Below are 24614 nucleotides of genomic sequence, written 5' to 3'. Positions count from 1 at the left end.
GGAGGAGGTAGAGGAGGACATTTGTGCTCAGGAATTATTGAGTGAAATGGGTGGTTTTTCCACTCAGCGGACAGGAGTGGAGGAGCAGGAGCATCTGGTAGAGGAGGAGGAGGAGGAGACAGAGGACCCAGACGCACCGTGGCAGTATGCTGTGGAGATGGAGGCAGGGAGTCCCTCGCATTCCTTGGCACAAATGGCCCATAGCATGCTCGGTTGCTTGCGTAGCGACAGCCGAATAATAACCATCAGACAGAGGGATGACTTTTGGCTGTCCACCTTGTTGGACCCTCGCTACCGGTCCAAAATGGTGGCCTTTTTCACACCTGCTGAGAGGGAGGCCAAAATTACGTACTATAAAAACCACCTATGTAGTCAGCTGGTCTCTGCCTTTGTGCGCCAACGTCCATCCTCAGACACTGTGGGCCCTGTGCGCTCGCGTTCCGCTGGCATGGCAGCAGGGGAGGGGTGGGGTGGTAGGAGCAGTGGCAGCTCCACCAGCAGCGGCTGCCTCAGTCTGCAGTCGATGATGAGTAGCTTTCTTCACCAGCGCAGTGAGGAAACTACTAACCAGCCGCAGCAGCAGCAGCAGCATCAGGTGGACCTGGAGCAGGAGCTCAAACAACAGGCTTGGGCCTACTTGGACAGCACCCTGCCAACCGAGGTAGACAATCCCCTTGACTACTGGGCAACGAAACTTGACCTTTGGCCCCAACTAGCTGAATTTGCCCTTGAAAGGCTGTCATGCCCGGCCAGTAGCGTGGCATCGGAGCGCGTGTTTAGTGCGGCAGGAGGTATTGTAACTCCGCGGAGGACACGACTGTCCACCCAAAGTGTGGAGAGACTCACGTTTGTGAAAATGAATCAGGCGTGGATTAGTCTGGATTTCAAACCACCAGTTCCTGACACAACTGACTAAATCCGCCATGAATCATGCCTCAAACATGTGCCACTTTCAGGTCTCCTCACACTGCTGGTGTGTTTAATTTTTTGACATAGGGTGCTGGCAGATTACGGGCCTCCTATAGCTGCTGCCAGGCCCCTAATCTGCCATAGGCCCCTATATACCGCCTCCTCATGCTGCTGCCAAGTCCAGAGTCTGTCATGGGTCCCTGTATGGCCTCCCATTGCTGCTGTCTCCATCGCCACACTCTGCTGCCATGTGCCACTTTCAGGTCTCTTCACACTGCTGGTGTGTTAAATTTTTTGACATAGGGTGCAGGCAGATTACGGGCCTCACATAGCTGCTGCCAGGCCCCTAATCTGCCATGGGCCCCTATATACCGCCTCCTCATGCTGCTGCCAAGTCTAGAGTCTGTCATGGGTCCCTGTACGGCCTCCCATTGCTGCTGTCTCCATCGCCACACTCTGCTGCCATGTGCCACTTTCAGGTCTCCTCACACTGCTGGTGTGTAGAATTTTTTGACATAGGGTGCTGGCAGATTATGGGCCTCCTATAGCTGCTGCCAGGCCCCTAATCTGCCATAGGCCCCTATATACCGCCTCCTCATGCTGCTGCCAGGTCCAGAGTCTCTCATGGGTCCCTGTACGGCCTCCCATTGCTGCTGTCTCCATCGCCACACTCTGCCATGTGCCACTTTCAGGTCTCCTCACACACTGCTGGTGTGTAGAATTTTTTGACATAGGGTGCTGGCAGATTATGGGCCTCACATAGCTGCTGCCAGGCCCCTAATCTGCCATGGGCCCCTATATACCGCCTCCTCATGCTGCTGCCAAGTCCAGAGTCTGTCATGGGTCCCTGTATGGCCTCCCATTGCTGCTGTCTCCATCGCCACACTCTGCTGCCATGTGCCACTTTCAGGTCTCTTCACACTGCTGGTGTGTTAAATTTTTTGACATAGGGTGCAGGCAGATTACGGGCCTCACATAGCTGCTGCCAGGCCCCTAATCTGCCATGGGCCCCTATATACCGCCTCCTCATGCTGCTGCCAAGTCCAGAGTCTCTCATGGGTCCCTGTACGGCCTCCCATTGCTGCTGTCTCCATCGCCACACTCTGCTGCCATGTGCCACTTTCAGGTCTCTTCACACTGCTGGTGTGTTAAATTTTTTGACATAGGGTGCAGGCAGATTACGGGCCTCACATAGCTGCTGCCAGGCCCCTAATCTGCCATGGGCCCCTATATACCGCCTCCTCATGCTGCTGCCAAGTCCAGAGTCTGTCATGGGTCCCTGTATGGCCTCCCATTGCTGCTGCCTCCATCGCCACACTCTGCTGCCATGTGCCACTTTCAGGTCTCTTCACACTGCTGGTGTGTTAAATTTTTTGACATAGGGTGCAGGCAGATTACGGGCCTCACATAGCTGCTGCCAGGCCCCTAATCTGCCATGGGCCCCTATATACCGCCTCCTCATGCTGCTGCCAAGTCCAGAGTCTCTCATGGGTCCCTGTACGGCCTCCCATTGCTGCTGTCTCCATCGCCACACTCTGCTGCCATGTGCCACTTTCAGGTCTCTTCACACTGCTGGTGTGTTAAATTTTTTGACATAGGGTGCAGGCAGATTACGGGCCTCACATAGCTGCTGCCAGGCCCCTAATCTGCCATGGGCCCCTATATACCGCCTCCTCATGCTGCTGCCAAGTCTAGAGTCTGTCATGGGTCCCTGTACGGCCTCCCATTGCTGCTGTCTCCATCGCCACACTCTGCTGCCATGTGCCACTTTCAGGTCTCCTCACACTGCTGGTGTGTAGAATTTTTTGACATAGGGTGCTGGCAGATTATGGGCCTCCTATAGCTGCTGCCAGGCCCCTAATCTGCCATAGGCCCCTATATACCGCCTCCTCATGCTGCTGCCAGGTCCAGAGTCTCTCATGGGTCCCTGTACGGCCTCCCATTGCTGCTGTCTCCATCGCCACACTCTGCCATGTGCCACTTTCAGGTCTCCTCACACACTGCTGGTGTGTTACATTTTTTGACATAGGGTGCAGGCAGATTACGGGCCTCACATAGCTGCTGCCAGGCCCCTAATCTGCCATGGGCCCCTATATACCGCCTCCTCATGCTGCTGCCAAGTCCAGAGTCTCTCATGGGTCCCTGTACGGCCTCCCATTGCTGCTGTCTCCATCGCCACACTCTGCTGCCATGTGCCACTTTCAGGTCTCTTCACACTGCTGGTGTGTTAAATTTTTTGACATAGGGTGCAGGCAGATTACGGGCCTCACATAGCTGCTGCCAGGCCCCTAATCTGCCATGGGCCCCTATATACCGCCTCCTCATGCTGCTGCCAAGTCCAGAGTCTGTCATGGGTCCCTGTATGGCCTCCCATTGCTGCTGTCTCCATCGCCACACTCTGCTGCCATGTGCCACTTTCAGGTCTCTTCACACTGCTGGTGTGTTAAATTTTTTGACATAGGGTGCAGGCAGATTACGGGCCTCACATAGCTGCTGCCAGGCCCCTAATCTGCCATGGGCCCCTATATACCGCCTCCTCATGCTGCTGCCAAGTCCAGAGTCTCTCATGGGTCCCTGTACGGCCTCCCATTGCTGCTGTCTCCATCGCCACACTCTGCTGCCATGTGCCACTTTCAGGTCTCTTCACACTGCTGGTGTGTTAAATTTTTTGACATAGGGTGCAGGCAGATTACGGGCCTCACATAGCTGCTGCCAGGCCCCTAATCTGCCATGGGCCCCTATATACCGCCTCCTCATGCTGCTGCCAAGTCCAGAGTCTCTCATGGGTCCCTGTACGGCCTCCCATTGCTGCTGTCTCCATCGCCACACTCTGCTGCCATGTGCCACTTTCAGGTCTCTTCACACTGCTGGTGTGTTAAATTTTTTGACATAGGGTGCAGGCAGATTACGGGCCTCACATAGCTGCTGCCAGGCCCCTAATCTGCCATGGGCCCCTATATACCGCCTCCTCATGCTGCTGCCAAGTCCAGAGTCTGTCATGGGTCCCTGTATGGCCTCCCATTGCTGCTGTCTCCATCGCCACACTCTGCTGCCATGTGCCACTTTCAGGTCTCTTCACACTGCTGGTGTGTTAAATTTTTTGACATAGGGTGCAGGCAGATTACGGGCCTCACATAGCTGCTGCCAGGCCCCTAATCTGCCATGGGCCCCTATATACCGCCTCCTCATGCTGCTGCCAAGTCCAGAGTCTCTCATGGGTCCCTGTACGGCCTCCCATTGCTGCTGTCTCCATCGCCACACTCTGCTGCCATGTGCCACTTTCAGGTCTCTTCACACTGCTGGTGTGTTAAATTTTTTGACATAGGGTGCAGGCAGATTACGGGCCTCACATAGCTGCTGCCAGGCCCCTAATCTGCCATGGGCCCCTATATACCGCCTCCTCATGCTGCTGCCAAGTCCAGAGTCTGTCATGGGTCCCTGTATGGCCTCCCATTGCTGCTGTCTCCATCGCCACACTCTGCTGCCATGTGCCACTTTCAGGTCTCTTCACACTGCTGGTGTGTTAAATTTTTTGACATAGGGTGCAGGCAGATTACGGGCCTCACATAGCTGCTGCCAGGCCCCTAATCTGCCATGGGCCCCTATATACCGCCTCCTCATGCTGCTGCCAAGTCTAGAGTCTGTCATGGGTCCCTGTACGGCCTCCCATTGCTGCTGTCTCCATCGCCACACTCTGCTGCCATGTGCCACTTTCAGGTCTCCTCACACTGCTGGTGTGTAGAATTTTTTGACATAGGGTGCTGGCAGATTATGGGCCTCCTATAGCTGCTGCCAGGCCCCTAATCTGCCATAGGCCCCTATATACCGCCTCCTCATGCTGCTGCCAGGTCCAGAGTCTCTCATGGGTCCCTGTACGGCCTCCCATTGCTGCTGTCTCCATCGCCACACTCTGCCATGTGCCACTTTCAGGTCTCCTCACACACTGCTGGTGTGTAGAATTTTTTGACATAGGGTGCTGGCAGATTATGGGCCTCCTATAGCTGCTGCCAGGCCCCTAATCTGCCATAGGCCCCTATATACCGCTTCCTCATGCTGCTGCCAGGTCCAGAGTCTCTCATGGGTCCCTGTACGGCCTCCCATTGCTGCTGTCTCCATCGCCACACTCTGCCATGTGCCACTTTCAGGTCTCCTCACACACTGCTGGTGTGTTACATTTTTTGACATAGGGTGCAGGCAGATTACGGGCCTCACATAGCTGCTGCCAGGCCCCTAATCTGCCATGGGCCCCTATATACCGCCTCCTCATGCTGCTGCCAAGTCCAGAGTCTGTCATGGGTCCCTGTATGGCCTCCCATTGCTGCTGTCTCCATCGCCACACTCTGCTGCCATGTGCCACTTTCAGGTCTCTTCACACTGCTGGTGTGTTAAATTTTTTGACATAGGGTGCAGGCAGATTACGGGCCTCACATAGCTGCTGCCAGGCCCCTAATCTGCCATGGGCCCCTATATACCGCCTCCTCATGCTGCTGCCAAGTCCAGAGTCTCTCATGGGTCCCTGTACGGCCTCCCATTGCTGCTGTCTCCATCGCCACACTCTGCTGCCATGTGCCACTTTCAGGTCTCTTCACACTGCTGGTGTGTTAAATTTTTTGACATAGGGTGCTGGCAGATTACGGGCCTCACATAGCTGCTGCCAGACATGTAATCTGCCATGGGCCCCCGTACCGACTCCTCATGCTGTGACGTTGCAACAAGGTGGAATTCAACCCTACATATGTTAGACCGCCTTTACGAACAGCTAAAGGCCATCACAGATTTCCTGATGTTAAAAGCGGATAAAGGTACTCCCTGTGTAACTTAGATGTCAGCCATTGGCAGCTCATGTGTGACACCTGCGCTTGCTCAGGCCCTTTGAGGAGGCCACGCTATTCGTGAGTCGGCAGGACTATGGGATGAATGAGGTCAAATCGGCCATGGGCCCCCGTACCGCCTGTTCACGCTGATGCTGGTCCCACAGTGTGACCTGGGTCCCTGTACGGCCTTCCATTGCTTCCACTCTGCCATGTGCCACTTTGAAATCTCCTCACACTCCTGCGGTTGTCCATTTTGTCATAGGTTGCTGGCAGATTACAGGCCTTCCATAGGTGCCACCAAGCCCCATATCGGCCATGGGCCCCCGTACCGCCTGGTCACGCTGCTGCTGGGCCCATAGTGTGACCTGGGTCCCTGTACCGCCTCCCATTGCTCCCACTCTGCCATGTGCCACTTTCAGGTCTCCTCACGCTCCTGCTGGTTTCCATTTTGTCATAGGTTGCTGTATGGCCTCCCATTGCTGCTGCCTCCACCGCCACACTGTGGCTCCAAACACTGGTTTTGGCCCCGTGACTGGCCAAAGGAGTGAAGTGTGCAGTGATTCTAAGATCGACGGCACTCATCTGCATGTCATACTGACAGACAGTATTATTTCTCTTCCCCAGCAGACTCCAAGGGCATTTAAATTAAAGGTACAGTGTTCTGCACTAATATTAAGTCTCTCTGAAGCCTAGAAACACCCTTTTTTAAGTTAAATTCACAGCGAATTTATTCGACTCGAATCGAATATTGTCCACGAATTCGCCGAATCAGTCGAATCGAATTTTTCATTTCTTCGCTCATCTCTAATCACCATGTATAATACATAAGGAGGGGGGTATGATCTCCATGTATAATACATAAGGGGGGGTATGATCTCCATGTATAATACATAAGGGGGGATATGATCTCCATGTATAATACATAATGGGGGGGGGATATGATCTCCATGTATAATACATAAGGGGGGGGATATGATCTCCATGTATAATACATAAGGGGGGATATGATCTCCATGTATAATACATAAGGGGGGATATGATCTCCATGTATAATACATAAGGGGGGATATGATCTCCATGTATAATACATAAGGGGGGATATGATCACCATGTATAATACATAAGGGGGGATATGATCACCATGTATAATACATATGGGGGGGATATGATCTCCATGTATAATACATAAGGGGGGGGTATGATCACCATGTATAATACATAAGGGGGGGGTATGATCTCCATGTATAATACATAAGGGGGGATATGATCTCCATGTATAATACATAATGGGGGGGGGGATATGATCTCCATGTATAATACATAAGGGGGGATATGATCTCCATGTATAATACATAATGGGGGGGGATATGATCTCCATGTATAATACATAAGGGGGGATATGATCTCCATGTATAATACATAAGGGGGGATATGATCTCCATGTATAATACATAAGGGGGGATATGATCTCCATGTATAATACATAAGGGGGGATATGATCTCCATGTATAATACATAAGGGGGGATATGATCTCCATGTATAATACATAAGGGGGGATATGATCTCCATGTATAATACATAATGGGGGGGGATATGATCTCCATGTATAATACATAAGGGGGGATATGATCTCCATGTATAATACATAATGGGGGGGGGATATGATCTCCATGTATAATACATAAGGGGGGGGATATGATCTCCATGTATAATACATAAGGGGGGATATGATCTCCATGTATAATACATAAGGGGGGATATGATCTCCATGTATAATACATAAGGGGGGATATGATCTCCATGTATAATACATAAGGGGGGATATGATCACCATGTATAATACATAAGGGGGGATATGATCTCCATGTATAATACATAAGGGGGATATGATCTCCATGTAGAATACATAAGGGGGGATATGATCTCCATGTAGAATACATAAGGGGGGATATGATCTCCATGTAGAATACATAAGGGGGGATATGATCTCCATGTATAATACATAAGGGGGGGATATGATCACCATGTATAATACATAAGGAGGGATATGATCTCCATGTATAATACATAAGGGGGATATGATCTCCATGTATAATACATAAGGGGGGGGGGATATGATCTCCATGTATAATACATGAGCGGGGATATGATCTCCATGTATAATACATAAGGGGGGATATGATCTCCATGTATAATACATAAGGGGGATATGATCTCCATGTATAATACATAAGGGGGGATATGATCTCCATGTATAATACATAAGGGGGATATGATCTCCATGTATAATACATAAGGGGGATATGATCTCCATGTATAATACATAAGGGGGGATATGATCTCCATGTATAATACATAAGGGGGGATATGATCTCCTTGTATAATACATAAGGGGGGATATGATCTCCATGTATAATAAATAAGGGGGGGGGTATGATCTCCATGTATAATACATAAGGGGGGATATGATCTCCATGTATAATACATAAGGGGGATATGATCTCCATGTATAATACATAAGGGGGGGATATGATCTCCATGTATAATACATAAGGGGGGATATGATCTCCATGTATAATACATAAGGGGGGATATGATCTCCATGTATAATACATAAGGGGGGGGGGATATGATCTCCATGTAGAATACATAAGGGGGGATATGATCTCCATGTATAATACATAAGAGGGGATATGATCACCATGTATAATACATAAGGGGGGATATGATCTCCATGTATAATACATAAGGGGGGGATATGATCTCCATGTATAATACATAAGGGGGGGGATATGATCTCCATGTATAATACATAAGGGGGGGGGATATGATCTCCATGTATAATACATAAGGGGGGATATGATCACCATGTATAATACATAAGGGGGGATATAATCTCCATGTATAATACATAAGGGGGGGATATGATCTCCATGTATAATACATAAGGGGGGATATGATCTCCATGTATAATACATAAGGGGGATATGATCTCCATGTATAATACATAAGGGGGGATATGATCACCATGTTTAATACATAAGAGGGGATATGATCTCCATGTATAATAAATAAGGGGGGATATGATCTCCATGTATAATACATAAGGGGGGATATGATCTCCATGTATAATACATAAGGGGGGATATGATCTCCATGTATAATACATAAGGGGGGGATATGATCTCCATGTATAATACATAAGGGGGGGGGATATGATCTCCATGTATAATACATAAGGGGGGGGGATATGATCTCCATGTATAATACATAAGGGGGGATATGATCTCCATGTATAATACATAAGGGGGGATATGATCTCCATGTATAATACATAAGGGGGGGATATGATCTCCATGTATAATACATAAGGGGGGATATGATCTCCATGTATAATACATAAGGGGGGATATGATCTCCATGTATAATACATAAGGGGGGATATGATCTCCATGTATAATACATAAGGGGGGATATGATCTCCATGTATAATACATAAGGGGGGATATGATCTCCATGTATAATACATAAGGGGGATATGATCTCCATGTATAATACATAAGGGGGGATATGATCTCCATGTATAATACATAAGGGGGGATATGATCTCCATGTATAATACATAAGGGGGAGATATGATCCCTATGTATAATACATAAGGGGGAGATATGATCCCTATGTATAATACATAAGGGGGGATATGATCACCATATATAATACATAAGGGGGGGATATGATCTCCATGTATAATACATAAGGGGGGGATATGATCTCCATGTATAATACATAAGGGGGGGATATGATCTCCATGTATAATACATAAGGGGGGGATATGATCTCCATGTATAATACATAAGGGGGATATGATCTCCATGTATAATACATAAGGGGGATATGATCTCCATGTATAATACATAAGGGGGATATGATCTCCATGTATAATACATAAGGGGGGATATGATCTCCATGTATAATACATAAGGGGGATATGATCTCCATGTATAATACATAAGGGGGGATATGATCACCATGTATAATACATAAGGGGGGATATGATCTCCATGTATAATACATAAGGGGGGGATATGATCTCCATGTATAATACATAAGGGGGGGATATGATCTCCATGTATAATACATAAGGGGGGGATATGATCTCCATGTATAATACATAAGGGGGGATATGATCTCCATGTATAATACATAAGGGGGGATATGATCTCCATGTATAATACATAAGGGGGGATATGATCTCCATGTATAATACATAAGGGGGGATATGATCTCTGTTCTGCCTCCATTTTGTTTGGATACTTTTGTGTTGAAGTTGTTTCTGAGTGTGGCGAGGAATGCGGCTTTTCTGCCTATTACTAGAACTGCCTTCAGGTGTCACTGACAGGAGAGCCAACAGTCGGCATTCTGGCAGCTTCACACATTCCTCCCGTGTCAGGAAATCCCCAACAATGTCTTTCATCGCTACAAAGTCTATTCATCAACGTTTTCCCTCAAGATTCACACAACTTTCACTCAGAATTCAGATTTTTACATCATTTTCCATCAGAAAAGCAAGTAAATAGGATTTCCCCCTCACCCCCTCCTTCCTGACCGGCCACTTTTTGCGATACGGCGCTGCGTTGCTTTATCTGACAATTACGCGGTCGTGCAACGCTGCACCCAAATTAAATGTATTTCCTTTTTTACCACAAATACAGCTTTCTTTTGATGGTATTTGATCCCCTGTGCACTTTTTTGTGTGCGCTATAAATAAAAAAAGACCGCTGATTTTGAAAAAAATTTTTTGGGGGCGTTTGGCTTTAAAACATGTCCAGTAAAAAAATAATTAATATTAAAAAATCGAATTTCTTCATAAATTTCAGCCAAAATGTCTCCCGCTCCGTGTCTTCGCTAGAAAAAAAAAACCCGACACGTGTAAATTAATTGGTTTACGTGAACGTTATAGCGTCTGAAAATGGTGATATAGATACTGAGGTTTTTATTGTTTACTAGTAACGGCAGTGATCAGCGACTTATAGCGGGACTGCGGCGGGCATTCTTACACTGGGGGGGAACTGACTTGGTGTCAATGACATCCCCAGTGACACCAATACAGTGATCAGTGCTAATAAAAATCCCTGACACTGTAATAATGGCATTGGGCAGGAAGGGGTTAACATCTGAGGCCATCAAAGGGTTAACTGTGTGCTGTGTTACTCTGGAGACATGCTGTGCAGAGAGATACAAAGCAGCATGTCCTTGATGACAGTTGACAGATCTTTGTTGGTTACACACAGGTCTCTCCCCCGTCAGCTTTGCCTGACAATCGCCGGGTACCAGCGGGGGATCTCCAGCCGGGACCCGGTGATTGACATCCCTAGACACCAATGGCAGAGTGGGTAGGGCGGCATGCAGTCTCCGCCCCTGAGGAGCGTACAATCTAAGCTCCCTAACTCATATTCATACATACACATACTAGGGCCGATTTACCTACCAGCTTGTCTTTGGACCCACATGGAAGAAAAATATATTTTAAAAATATTCTTCCCAAATATATTGATATATATATTTGAAATGCTATAATTTTGGCCGTATTCAATATATTTCACTATACATATATATATATTTGTAAACACACACACACACACTGCATGTTGAAATGCGTTTTTATATATTACAAAATATATGAAAAATATTTTTTAAAATATATATTTTTTAAATATATTCTTCAGATTTTTTTAACATATAAAAAAGTAATTTTAACATATATTTTACATATATTTGTAAATGCATTAAAAAAATGTAGATTAACTGTATTTTTAGACATTCGGTATATTTGAAAATGTATTTTTAATAATATTTGTCATATATTTTGGCATATATAAAAAACGAATTTCAACATATATTGAATACGGCCAAAACTGTAGTATTTCAAATATATGTCAATATATTTGGGAAGGATATTTTTAAAATATATTTAAAACATATTTTTCTTCTATGTGGGGAGAAACTGGAATACCCGGAGGAAACTCACGCAGGCACAGGGAGGACATGCAAACTCCAGTCAGGTGGTGCCGTGGTTGGGATACGAACCAACAACCCCAGGACTTCCAGACGGGAGAGCTAACCATTTAGCCGCTGTGCTGCCGGAGGCTCAGTTTCAGATCAATAAGAAAAAAAAAATTGCTGTGCAGCCATCATGAATAATCCTGTAATGCATCTAATATATTTTTTCCTCTGATCACCGGCTCCAGCTAGTGGCCACAGTGTGGTATCTTCCTGCAATACCTCAATCAGGAGCATACTGCATTATGGACGGAGGTGACGATCAGAGGAAATAAACATTGTGACGGGAGTCACTTTGGGTGGGGGCCCCATGGAACCCAGCTCACTTTGGAGAGGTGGGGAGACCCCTGTCCCAGCTCCCCATATCCCACTTATGTGTAAGTCACCCTGTGCCTGTTAGGGGTACAGGGTGATCTGTCCTAATATTGGGATGGGGGGTTGTTGATTGTTTAATGCATTGTGGTTGCATCCCATTGTTCTATTGTGTGTCTTGCTTGGGAGCAAACTATTATGGGATGTATGTGTTTGTGTGTATTGGCTTGGTGGGGGGTGTGTGTCTCCAGCAGCCCTCCCTCCTGATGGGACTGTCTGCTGGTGTGAAGTTTGAATATCTGTGTGTCTCTTGTTGCTAATTGTAGATTGCCCCGCCCTGTGTCATTATGCAGGGGGGGGGGGGGACTGTCCCCTGAGTGTATAAAAAGCCAGTTCGAGTTTCAAATAAAGAGTTCCATGTTCAGACAGAAGGGTGTCGTCTAGTCTTGTATGGTCAGCTGTGGTGTCTGTGGTCAGTGTTTGGACGGGGAAGCGGTATTCTGTTACAAACATGTCAGGCACATTACAGGGATTTCTCATTATTGGGGTATTGCAGGAAAATACCACATGGTGGCCACTAGCTGGAGCTGGTGGTCCGAGGAAATAAATGTAACGGACACATTACAGGACTGTTTGTGATGGCGGTGTGAATGCTGAGACATTGGCGCAGCAATTTGTTTTATAGACTCTTTATTGTCAGCGTTTCAGGTAAGACAAAAGAAAAACGAAAAAAAAAACAAATTTCACCTCGTAGTTCCTTAGCCCCACTATGGGTACAAACAAATATCGCTCACATATGTGGTGTCCCCATACACGTCAGGAGTGGTTGTTTTTGTGTGGTGGGGGATGGGAATGGCAAGAAATATATAACTAAAGAAAAAATGATACTTTATGTATTCCTCTGTTTTCCTGCATAGTTGAGCTGCTAACCATTGCAAAATAGGAACTGGGGGGAGAGGGCAGAAAAATGTCAGCAAGTGCTCTGGATTGATGAGTCAAAATGTGAAATATTTGGCTGTAGCAGGTGGCAGTTTGCTGGAGGAAGGGCTGGAGAGCGGTACAATAGTGAGTGTCTGCAGCCAACTGTGAAGCATGGTGGAGGTTCCTTGCAGTTTGGGGCTGCAGTTGGAGTTGGGGATTTGGTCAGGATCAATGGTGTCCTCAATGCTGAGAAATACTGGCGGATACTTACCATCATGCCATACCATAGGGGAGGCGTGGAATCACACCTGCCAAAAACTTAGCTCTGGGAGGCGTGGCATCACACCTGCCTAAAACTTTTGCACAGTAAAATGTGGAGGAGGGGGGCGGGGTACTTTTACTGAAGACTGAAGGGCAGCTTTAGGGTGACTTATAGTCCTCTGCAGCTCCATTGATGAACGGCCACCTATAGGGGCTGCTCCTGTGCGCCCTTCATTGGCTCCAACCAAAACATTTTTGAATAGAAAACAGTGAAATAATTTGTGAGCGGGGGAGGGGTTGTGACCTAAAACACAGCTGAAATCTGGAAAATGAAAGAAAATGGAAGAATGCAGCCCGTCACACCCCGTCACACCCCGCCATGAACTGTCACTTAGCTCACTTTTCTCTCCCTAATAAGCTGTTGAAGGAGATATCATTCAATCACCGAACTCTCCTCAAAGCTCGAACATGTGAATGTCATTTCAAAAGTCATTTTTAATCTTTATTAAATCTGCTCTCTGGTGATCCTGTTATGAAGGTCCTCGTTCCTGTGATAGGGTGACAACGCTCTGTCCCAGTCTCCCTATTGTGCCCCTGCGTTGTCACCCTGTCACATGGGCTCTCAATGGAGACTACAAGTGGCTTTTTCTTGTTCAGATATTTTATGGAAGGTAACAAATGCGGAATATCAATGACAGGTGTAGAGATTACTGGCTGACGACCAGAACAGGAGAGAAGAGCGGTAGTGTGCCTGGAAGACGTTCATAAATGGTGGGGGCCCCTGGCAGTGAGGGCAGAAATACAGGAGTACCTCAGTTTACGGACACCTCGGTTAATGTAACTTTCAGTTTATGAATGAAAATCCATTGAAAATAATCCTGAACTGGGCTTTTTTCTCTGGGGGCCACAAATTTGTGTACTTGTCTTTCTGCTGTTTTTGTGCTCCCAGCACAGAGACTGGGATGTCACTGAGAACCCCGATTCCGTTCTAATGATCGGGACCTGGGACTCTTGATTCCGGGTCACATGATCGCTGTGACTATCACAGTGATCAGTCACTGTACAGCCCGCCCCCCTTGTTTTTTTCCTTCTATGAATGGAAGAGAGAGATACATTGTATCATTATATACATCCTATTATACATTGTATCATTATATACATCCTATTATACATTGTATCATTATATACATCCCATTATACATTGTATCATTATATACATTCTATTATACATTGTATCATTATATACATTCTATTATACATTGTATCATTATATACATCCTAGTATACATTGTATCATTATATACATCCCATTATACATTGTATCATTATATACATCCCATTATACATTGTATCATTATATACATCCTATTATACATTGTATCATTATATACATCCTATTATACATTGTATCATTATATACATCCTATTATACATTGTATCATTATATACATCCTATTATACATTGTATCGTTATATACATTCCAATATACATTGTATCGTTATACACATTCCATTATACATTGTATCATTATATACATCCCATTATACATTGTATCATTATATACATTCTATTATACATTGTATCATTATATACATCCCATTATACATTGTATCATTATATACATTCTATTATACATTGTATCGTTATATACATTCCATTATACATTGTATCGTTATACACATTCTATTATACATTGTATCATTATATACATCCCATTATACATTGTATCATTATATACATCCTATTATACATTGTATCGTTATACACATTCCATTATACATTGTATCGTTATACACATTCCATTATACATTGTATCGTTATACACATTCCATTATACATTGTATCGTTATACACATCCCATTATACATTGTATCCTTATATACATCCTATTATACATTGTATCATTATATACATTCCATTATACATTGTATCGTTATAGACATCATATTATACATTGTATCATTATATACATCATATTATACATTGTATCATTATATACATCCTATTATACATTGTATCATTATATACATCCTATTATACATTGTATTATTATATAGATCATATTATACATTGTGTCATTATATACATTCTATTATACATTGTATCTCTCTAACTCCTGGCATCGAGGGCAAAAAAAAAAATTTTTGTTAAAAAAAAAAGAAAGAAAAAAAGATAAATAAATAAATATATATAGAAAAATAAAATAAAAAATAAAGAAAAATACCTAGATGAAGGTTTGTTCTAGCTTAGTGCCAGGGTATGTTTTTGGGTCAAGGTCAGGGTCAAAGGTCAGGATTTTTTTATTTATTTTATTTGGTGTCAGTGTATTTTAGGTTAGAAAAACAAATTGCGCACTCTTGTTTCTGGGCCGTACTCCGGGTACACACAACAAATAACACACATATATATATCGCTGCGATCATCAAGAGCTGGAGAATATATTTTGTTTTTTTCTTTGGTGGTCGGTTACGGTAGTAATAAGAAACACACAGCTACAGGTTTAGAACACGGGTGGGCAAACTGTGGCCCTCCAGCTGTTGTGGAACTACAAGTCCCATCATGCCTCTGCGAGTCATGATGCAACTGTCAGCCTTTCAATGCCTCATGGGACATGTAGTTCCATGACAGCTGGAGGATCACAGTTGCCCACCACTGGTTTAGAAGGATCTGTGGTCGTTAGCTTGTGGGCCCGAATGAGATTGTTGAGGGCCAATTGTGGGAGGCAGAAGGGGATGTCCAGGCTGGGGTGAAGGCGGGGTTATGAAGGAAGGACAGGAGAGGATTATGGGACAAGTGGCTGTTTCAGCTCACATGACACAGACTTTGTCCGCTGTTGTCACCATCAGGAAACCCACCCTGAGAAATGCCAGGCAGCCATCACTGGAGTGCATGGAAGAAGGAAGTGGCTGCAAAGTGGCTGCAGGAGATCAGCAACACCGAGATGTAACAAACAAAAGGTGACAACATGATTTGTTTTGACAATCCTCCATGACACACAGTGCACAGAACAAGCTAAGAACCATCCAGTTGGGGCCCATTCACACCAGCGTGCGTGATGCACGGTACAATGTGAGCCCGCAGGTGTGCGCTGTGTAGGGGGTGACATTTGTTGGTAGAAGGAATTGAACTGCTTATCTGTTTGTATTTATAGGTCACAAAATGATATTTCCTTCATCTCTATGCAACGTAGTGTGCGGTCTGGGGTGACACCATGGGACGTACGGTGTGGGGTGACGCCATGGGACGTACGGTGTGGGGTGACGCCATGGGACGTACGGTGTGGGGTGACACCATGGGACGTACGGTGTGGGGTGACACCATGGGACGTACGGTGTGGGGTGACACCATGGGACGTATGGTGTGGGGTGACACCATAGGACGTATGGTGTGGGGTGACACCATGGGGTGTACGGTGTGGGGTGACACCATGGGACATATGGTGTGGGGTGACACCACGGGACATATGGGATGGGGTGACACCATGGGGCATACGGTGTGGGGGTGACACCATGGGACGTACAATGTGGGGTGACACCATGGGGTGTACGGTGTGGAGTGACACCATGGGACGTATGGTGTGGGGTGACGCCATGGGACGTACGGTGTGGGGTGACGCCATGGGACGTACGGTGTGGGGTGACGCCATGGGACGTACGGTGTGGGGGGACGCCATGGGACGTACGGTGTGGGGTGACACCATGGAACGTACGGTGTGGGGTGACACCATGGGGCATACGGTGTGTGGTGACACCATGGGACGTATGGTGTGGAGTGACACCATGGGACGTACGGTGTGGGGTGACACCATGGGACATTCAGAGAACTTCCTTGTCTGTGTGTTGGGGAAGACTTCCCAGCATGCCGTGTAAATGGGTCCATCCGGTTTATTGTTCTTGTCTGTATCCCAGAATATGTCGCCTTTTAGTTCCTCTCTCTTCTTTATCTGTAACTTGAAACTTTGTAACAAAAAATAGAACTTTAGAGGAAACAATACTTCTATTTCCTGTGTCTGAGGATGGATGAGGATTCTGTGTACTAATACTGAGAGATCTCCTCCACCTGTCCATTGCACCCCTCCCCCCCAATGTACAATATGGAACAGCAAGTCCCAGCAATCCCTCATAGAAAGTCAATGCCGGCTGCAGGACTGACACGGAACCTTTCCTGGAACTCTCCATCAGAGACAGAAAGTCATGTGACCTGCAGTAATATAAAAGAGAAACAGTTTACAGACTTTTACAGAAATATTTGTGCCTCACCCAGAAAACACCTTCACTCCCCGCTTGGCTGTACGACCTCACCTACTGCTAACCGACCCCCACCATGGGGGACAGCAAGTACCTGCACCCTGTGGCCCTAACCTGGAGCCAGGGGCCACAGAAACTGAAAAAGATGAAGAATACACTGGAAATGTATTTCGGGAGTAAAAGCAAATCAGACGGAGGAGAGTGTGAGATCCGAGACAGCGACTGCAGCCCGGGGTACATCACCATATACTTCAAGGAGGAGGCAGGTAGGTACTGAGGACTGGAGGGGATCCTCATACACTACAAGGAGGAGGCAGGTAAGTACTGAGGAATGGAGGGGATTCTCATACACTACAAGGAGGGGACAGGTAAGTACCGAGGACTGGAGGGGATCCTCATACAATACAAGGAGGAGGCAGGTAAGTACCGAGTACTGGAGGGGATCCTCATACAATACAAGGAGGAGGCAGGTAAGTACCGAGGACTGGAGGGGATCCTCATACACTACAAGGAGGAGGCAGGTAAGTACCGAGGACTGGAAGGGATCCTCATACACTACAAGGAGGGGGCAGGTAAGTACTGGGGACTGGAGGGGATCCTCATACACTACAAGGAGGGGGCAGGTACAGATTTTCAATTGAATTAAGGTCTGGTAACTGGCTAGGCCACTCCAGGACCTTAATGTGCTTCTTCTTGAGCCGCTCCTTTGTTGCCTTGGCCGTGTGTTTTGGGTCATTGTCATGCTGGAACACCCATCCACCACCCATTTTTAATGCCCTGGCTGAGGGAAGTAGGTTCTCCCCAAGATTTGAGGGTACATTGCCCCGTCCATCGTCCCTTTGATGCGGTACAAATGTCCTGTCCCCTTAGCAGAAAAACACTCCCAAAGCAGAATGTTTCCACCACCATGTTTCACAGTTGGGATGGTGTTCTTGGGGTCATAGGCAGCATTCCTCCTCCTCCAAACACGGCAAGTTGAGTTGATGCCAAAGAGCTGGATTTTGGTCTCCTCTGACCACAACACTTCCCACCAGTCCTCCTCTGCATCATTCAGATGTTCAGTGGCAGACTTCAGACGGGCCTGGACATGGGCTTTCTTGAGCAGAGGGACCTTGTGGGCACTGCAGGATTTCAGTCCTTGTCGGCGTAGTGTGTTACCAATTGTTTTCTTGGTGACTGTGGTCCCAGCTGCCTGGAGATCATTGACAAGATCCTCACGTGTAGTTCTGGGATGATTCCTCACTGTTCTCATGATCATTGACACTCCACGAGGTGAGATCTTGCATGGTGCACCAGACCTAGGGAGACTGACACTTGTTTTGTGTTTCTTCCATTTGTGAATGATTGCACCAACTGTTGTCACCTTCTCACCAAGCTGCTTGGCCATAGTTTGGTAGCCCAGTCCAGCCTTGTGTAGATCTACCATCTTGTCCCTGACATCCTTGGACAGCTCTTTGGTCTTTTGCAATGGTGGAGAGTTTGGAATCTGATGGTTTGATTGCTCCTGTGGACAGGTGTCTTTTATACAGGTAACACAATGAGATTAGCAGCACTCCCTTTAAGAGACTGCTTCTAATCTCAGCTTGTTACCTGTATGAGAGACACCTGGGAGCCAGAAATCCTGCTGAATGATAGGGGATCAAATCCTTCTTTCCCTCATGAACATGCAGATCCGTCATCATTTGTTAGACGCATTTCTGCTGAATTTGTTGTTGTATTCTGTCTCTCAGTGTTACACCGAACATTCCATTGTTAGACCGATCATTTCTGTGTGAGGGGTGAACATTCCATTGTTAGACCGATCATTTCTGTGTGAGGGGGAACATTCCATTGTTAGACCGATCATTTCTGTGTGAGGGGCGAACATTCAGCATCAGGGGGGGCAAATACACATTTGCTTCACTGTAAGTACTGAGGACTGGAGGGGATCCTCATACACTACAAGGAGGAGACAGGTAAGTACTGAGGACTGGAGGGGATCCTCATACACTACAAGGAGGAGACAGGTAAGTACTGAGGACTGGAGGGGATCCTCATACACTACAAGGAGGAGGCAGGTAAGTACTGAGGACCAGAGGGGATCCTCCAGGCAGGTAAGTACAGGGGGAATAGAGGAATGTAGGAAGGACAGGACTGTCTGGATGGTCCAATATACTATATCTGGGAATCTTCTCTATCGCAGCACGAGATCGGGTTCTGCAGAGGAAGGATCATGAACTGAAATTACCAGATGGAACGACATTACAGCTGGAAGTCCGATTACCGGAAGACACACAGAGTACAACGACCTCCCCACCCCCACAGGACAAGCCTGAGGTAAGTGTTGAGGTGCAGAGGGGGGGAGGGGCTCACAGGGGTGCAGGGTTTCAGTCTCGGCCGATGTTGATGCCGCCTCCAGTCTCTGAGCTCACATCTTCCATATATATGAGAACTAAATGTCACCACATTGAGGACTTTTATGGCCCATGTATGGAAGGGGCTCATTCTGTATATCTGTCAGAGGGGGGCACTCCTCTCCTGGATGATGCTGACCACATTCCAAAGACATACTGGGAGGATAATTGGCTCCGGTCTAAATTGTCCCTAATATGTGTATGTATGAATGTGAGTTAGGGACCTTAGACTGTATGCTCCTCGGGGGCGGGGACTGATGGAAATGTACAATATATACATGTATACTGCTGTGTGAATTGTTGAAGTGAAGCAGACATGTAGGAGGAAATTGTCCAATACTAAGGTGGAGAGCAGAGAAAGACGTGTTGCCTGAACCATGAATGGTAGAGGGGTCTTCTAGTGCCAGGAAGCAGAAGGATAGCTGGGACAGGGAGTGAACATGGAGAGGGAGCAGACAGAGCATCTGAGCATGCTCACTGAGGGCGTAAACCTGACTGGGTATAAGAACCCTCCAGTACTTCTGGCAACAGACATGAAATGTTCTTTTTATATCATATAGTTCAGCTTTGTCCCGACCCTTCATACGAAGACAGATATGGGCCGGTCATAAACTGTCACTTTGTAGAAGATGGCGACACCATCGCAATGTAAATGTGAGTCGTCTTTAGTCTGATCCTTCATACATAAATCCCTCAGTGGATGGGTGGTGGACCCAACCCTCAGGAGTGCAATCTCAGCTTCTATTAAGATATACTAGACCCCTGAGAAGGCTCGAGGTTTGGGAAATAAAAGTAGATGTCTTGACCAGCCTTTTTCAACAAGGGTGCCCAGGCACAATGGGGTGCCTTTAGGTTTATTTTGGGGGGGCCTTGGGAAAATGCCTAAAAAATGCCCAAAAAGTTGTATACAAGCCGGCGGGGTAGATAAATCTTCCCTTTTATTTACAAAAAGCCAGAGGTTATTATTGTCCACCATTGCAGCCTTCCACCTGCTGGTGTCCTAACAACCAATGATGTCATCTGTTGATAAGGAAGACATCGGGCACAGCATCCTTGTTTGCCCGTCCCCTGCCCCTCTCCATCAGCACTGGGGTCACATTAGCTGAGTGAGGGAGAAGAGAAATAATGGAATGCTAGTCAGTACCAGTGTGCAAAGGTGTATTTGCTTTGGAAGAAAAAAAATCACATCTAATGTTGGATGTCCTACGTGGTCTGATGTAGGTAAAACTGTTCATTTTGCTTTTTATATTTGTAATGCCTATGAAATGTGTCGGCCTTGGACCCTTTGTTTCGTGGGTCAAAAGCATTGTTGCCCAAATGCCAGGAGCATGAGAAGTGACTGATGTAATTTTTCTAGGCTAAAGGAACAGTCACAAGACATTAGACTGCTTAAAGCAAGATAAGAACATGTTTGTGGGATTGAACGTGTTTATGACATCCAGAAATGTTAGATTAGAAGATAAGAAGTTGTTTAAAGATGTCTACTTGCCTGAGAAGCTGGACATTTTTAAGTTTGGGGTAGATGAGAAGAATTTTAGGGTAGATAAGAAGCTGATCTAAAGCAAAAATGTGACTCCTTAGATAACATTGTTTATTCAATATAGTGGCTGGGCGTGACTCTGTTATCCTTAGGGAACCTTTCTGCTAGCTCCTCCTGAAGTGGGTGTGGCGCCCGCCTACTTCCGGAAAGCTGCCAGGAAAAAGGGTTTAAAATCCAAGACGGGATGGATGGGAGCATTGCATTACAATATTTTAGAATGGGGTGCCTCGAGAAATGTGTATAATTGTAAAGGGTGCCTTGACTGAAAAAAGGCTGAGAATCACTGATCTAGATCTAATGTGATGATTGTATGTTTTTGTTTTGTTTTTTTCAGGCTTGCAAAGCTGAGAAGAGCCAGAAACTCCCAGGTAACTGAACAATATTGAATTTACAGAGGAGTGCATTTCAACCTATAAGCCTCCACAGGAAAGTGTCTATAGCAGCCTTTCTCCACCAGGGTTCCTCCAGAGGATTCCCAGGTTTCCTCCAGAGGTTGCCCAGGTTTCCTCCAGAGGTTGCCCAGGTTTCCTCCAGAGGTTGCCCAGGGTTCCTCCAGAAGTTGCCCATGGTTCCTCCAGAGGTTGCACAGGGTTCCTCCATAGGTTTCCCAGGGTTCCTCCATAGGTTTCCCAGGGTTCGTCTAGACGTTGCCCAGGGTTCGTCTAGACGTTGCCCAGGGTTCTTCCAGAGGTTTCCCAGGGTTCCTCCAGAAGTTGCGCAAGGTTCCTCCAGAGGTTGCCCAGGGTTCCTTGACTTATGAACAGTGATGGATTGATCTCCTGGATGATGGTGCCCATATAATTCTGCCACCAACACAACTCATTCTTTCCACTGACCACCAGTGCAAGGAAGCCCCTCTACCAACGTAGGATGGAAAAGGTACCACAAAGCTGTAGCTATTATCAATATTAGAAGGGGGTTCCCCAAAACCTGAATATTCTTTCAAGGGTTCTTCCATGGGAAAAAGGTTGAGGAAGGCTGTATTGTGGTGTGCTGTGACGGGAGTGACTTTTGGGGGTGGGGGACCCCTGTCTCAGCTCCCCATGTTCCCATTATGTGTAAGTCACCCTGTGCCTGTTAGGGGTACAGGGTGAAATGTTCTAATATTGGTGTGGGGGTTGTTCATTGTTCTCTGCCTTGCGGCTGCATCTCATTGTTCTAACAAACTATTATGGGATGTAATGTTTGTGTATTGGTGTGGGGGTTGTTCATTGTTCACTGCCATGTTTTGCATACCATTTTTCTATTGTGTGTCTTGCTTGGGATGGGATGTAATGTTTCCGGCAGCCCTTCTCCCTCATGGGACGGCCTGCTGATGTGTTTCTTGTCTGGGTGTGTATTTCCCCGCCCTGTGTATATATCTTGTATCTTTGTTAAAATAAAGCAGTCTATTTCCTGTCTTTCATACGAGTCTGGTGCTGTCTTGTCTTGTATGGCCAGTGGTGGTGTCCATGGATCTGTGTTCGGACAGGGAAAAGGGAGTATAACGTAAATACCCAAGTGCGGTCTGGGTCCGGTTCCGTTACATGTGCATACGAAATAAAGACAGTCCTCTGGAGGATAATATGGTCCCCAAAACAAACACTGAGTAAAAAGGGCAATATACAGTCAACACACTGGCAATTATGACAACGTACAGGAAATAAATATGTAAATGTCACAATAGCCCCTCTCCCTCCATATCCTCTCTGTGGCCACAGTGAGGTGTTGGAGGAGACCAAAGGTCAATGCCACCATCTCTGTCTTCTCTAACTTGGTATATTGGGAAGTTATAAAATAAAAATGTGTATGGCTGTGGGATGGGGGAAGTCCCAGGCGGTTAGCATCCAGAGGGACGGCACGAAGAGAGAGAGAGCGGTGAACAGAGGCTGGCAGTGCCTGGCCGCAGAGAAAGGCTCGGAGGCAAATGCAGTAAGCACAAGTAGCGGAGAAGTTCCCCAAGGAGCTTTGGCGACAATCCCTGTGCTGTCCTTCTTCCTCTGGAACCTTTTCCTACTCTAAGCACACTCACCCTGTCAGGTGAGCTCCTGTCCCTAATCCAGCCACATGCAGAATGAGTGCCAACTGCAGTGAACCAGAGCTTTTTGTAAGCTAAAGATGGCCACAGAGGTCACCCGGGTGAAAGTGTCCAATCCGCCAGCAGCCCAACTCATGATACATACATAGACCTAAGAGAATGGATATTCCTCCTGTGCTCCACTCTCCCTGCAAGGTGGATGCAACAGCACCATCTGTGTAGGGAAGTCAACTTGCACCTGCCTACATGGCAAGCAAAGAACTTGCACATGCTCAGTAGCAATTTTATGGACTAATTATGTAAATTACAAATACACAAATAATGCTGTGTTTCCTAAGACTGTGTGCTAAGAGGTGGTTGGCCACCCGTCTTGTGCACCACTTATGTGCATTGGCCAAGTCACATGTCACAATGGGCAAATGCCCCCCCCAGTCGCCATCTTGGACAAACCTCTTCTTATCCAAGGAAAACCTGACCATTGAAATAGTAACCCTTGTAGAAGAAGAATATTTTGTCAGGAATAGTGAAAGTGAAATTAAAATTTTTAGAAAGAGGCAGGATAGACTTCCCTAAAGGATCCACTAAAGGTGGATAGGAGGCACTGATAGGTGGCACTGATGATACTGCACTGATAGGTGGCACTGATAGATGACACTGATGGGCAGTACTGATGGGTGGCACTGACTGATGGCACTGCTGGGCACTGACTGGCACCACTGCTGGGCACTGATGGGTGGCACTGCTGGGCACAGGTGGGTGGCACTGCTAGGCACAGGTGGGTGGCACTGATAGATACAGGTTGGCAGCACTGATGGCTACAGGTGGGCATCAATGATGGGCACAGGTGGGTGGCACTGATGGGTACAGGTGGGCGGCACTGATGGGCACAGGTGGGTGGCACAGGTGGGCGGCACTGTTGGGCACTGATCATCAGTGTGCTGATGATCAGTGCCGATCCCTTCGTTGACAATTGCTGGTTCTCGGCAGTACTTTCTTCACGCTGTGACAGGGTAAGGAAAGTGATGCCGATAACCAGCAACTATATTTACCCGGTGATCTGCTGTGCCATTGGACACAGCTGATCACATGGTAAAAGGCCGCTGTGATTGGCCTTTTACTGTATCGTGTGATCAGCTGT

The 24614-nt window shown here is 46.6% G+C and overlaps 1 protein-coding gene across 4 annotated transcripts in view; it reads left to right on the top strand.

Annotated features, from left to right (window-relative positions):
• The first annotated feature begins 17539 nt into the window (after positions 1-17539).
• Positions 17540-24614, top strand: part of LOC149434651 (protein mono-ADP-ribosyltransferase PARP14-like) — a 196616-nt gene continuing 189541 nt past the window's right edge. For 2 of the 4 annotated variants that reach the window (XM_089663561.1, XM_089663559.1), the window contains exons 1-3: positions 17540-17792; positions 19709-19842; positions 21794-21827. In XM_089663561.1, coding sequence (XP_089519687.1) covers positions 17603-17792; positions 19709-19842; positions 21794-21827 — 358 coding nt within the window. In that variant the 5' untranslated portion in view covers positions 17540-17602. The remainder of the gene's footprint in view (positions 17793-19708; positions 19843-21793; positions 21828-24614) is intronic. The other 2 variants (XM_089663563.1, XM_089663562.1) reach the window with 1 other exon arrangement.

This window comes from Staurois parvus, unplaced genomic scaffold (assembly GCF_062004578.1).
Source record: "Staurois parvus isolate SC_StPar_1 unplaced genomic scaffold, SC_StPar_1.0 ptg001719l, whole genome shotgun sequence".
Taxonomy (NCBI): domain Eukaryota; kingdom Metazoa; phylum Chordata; class Amphibia; order Anura; family Ranidae; genus Staurois; species Staurois parvus.
This window is presented reverse-complemented; position numbering and strand designations above follow the sequence as displayed.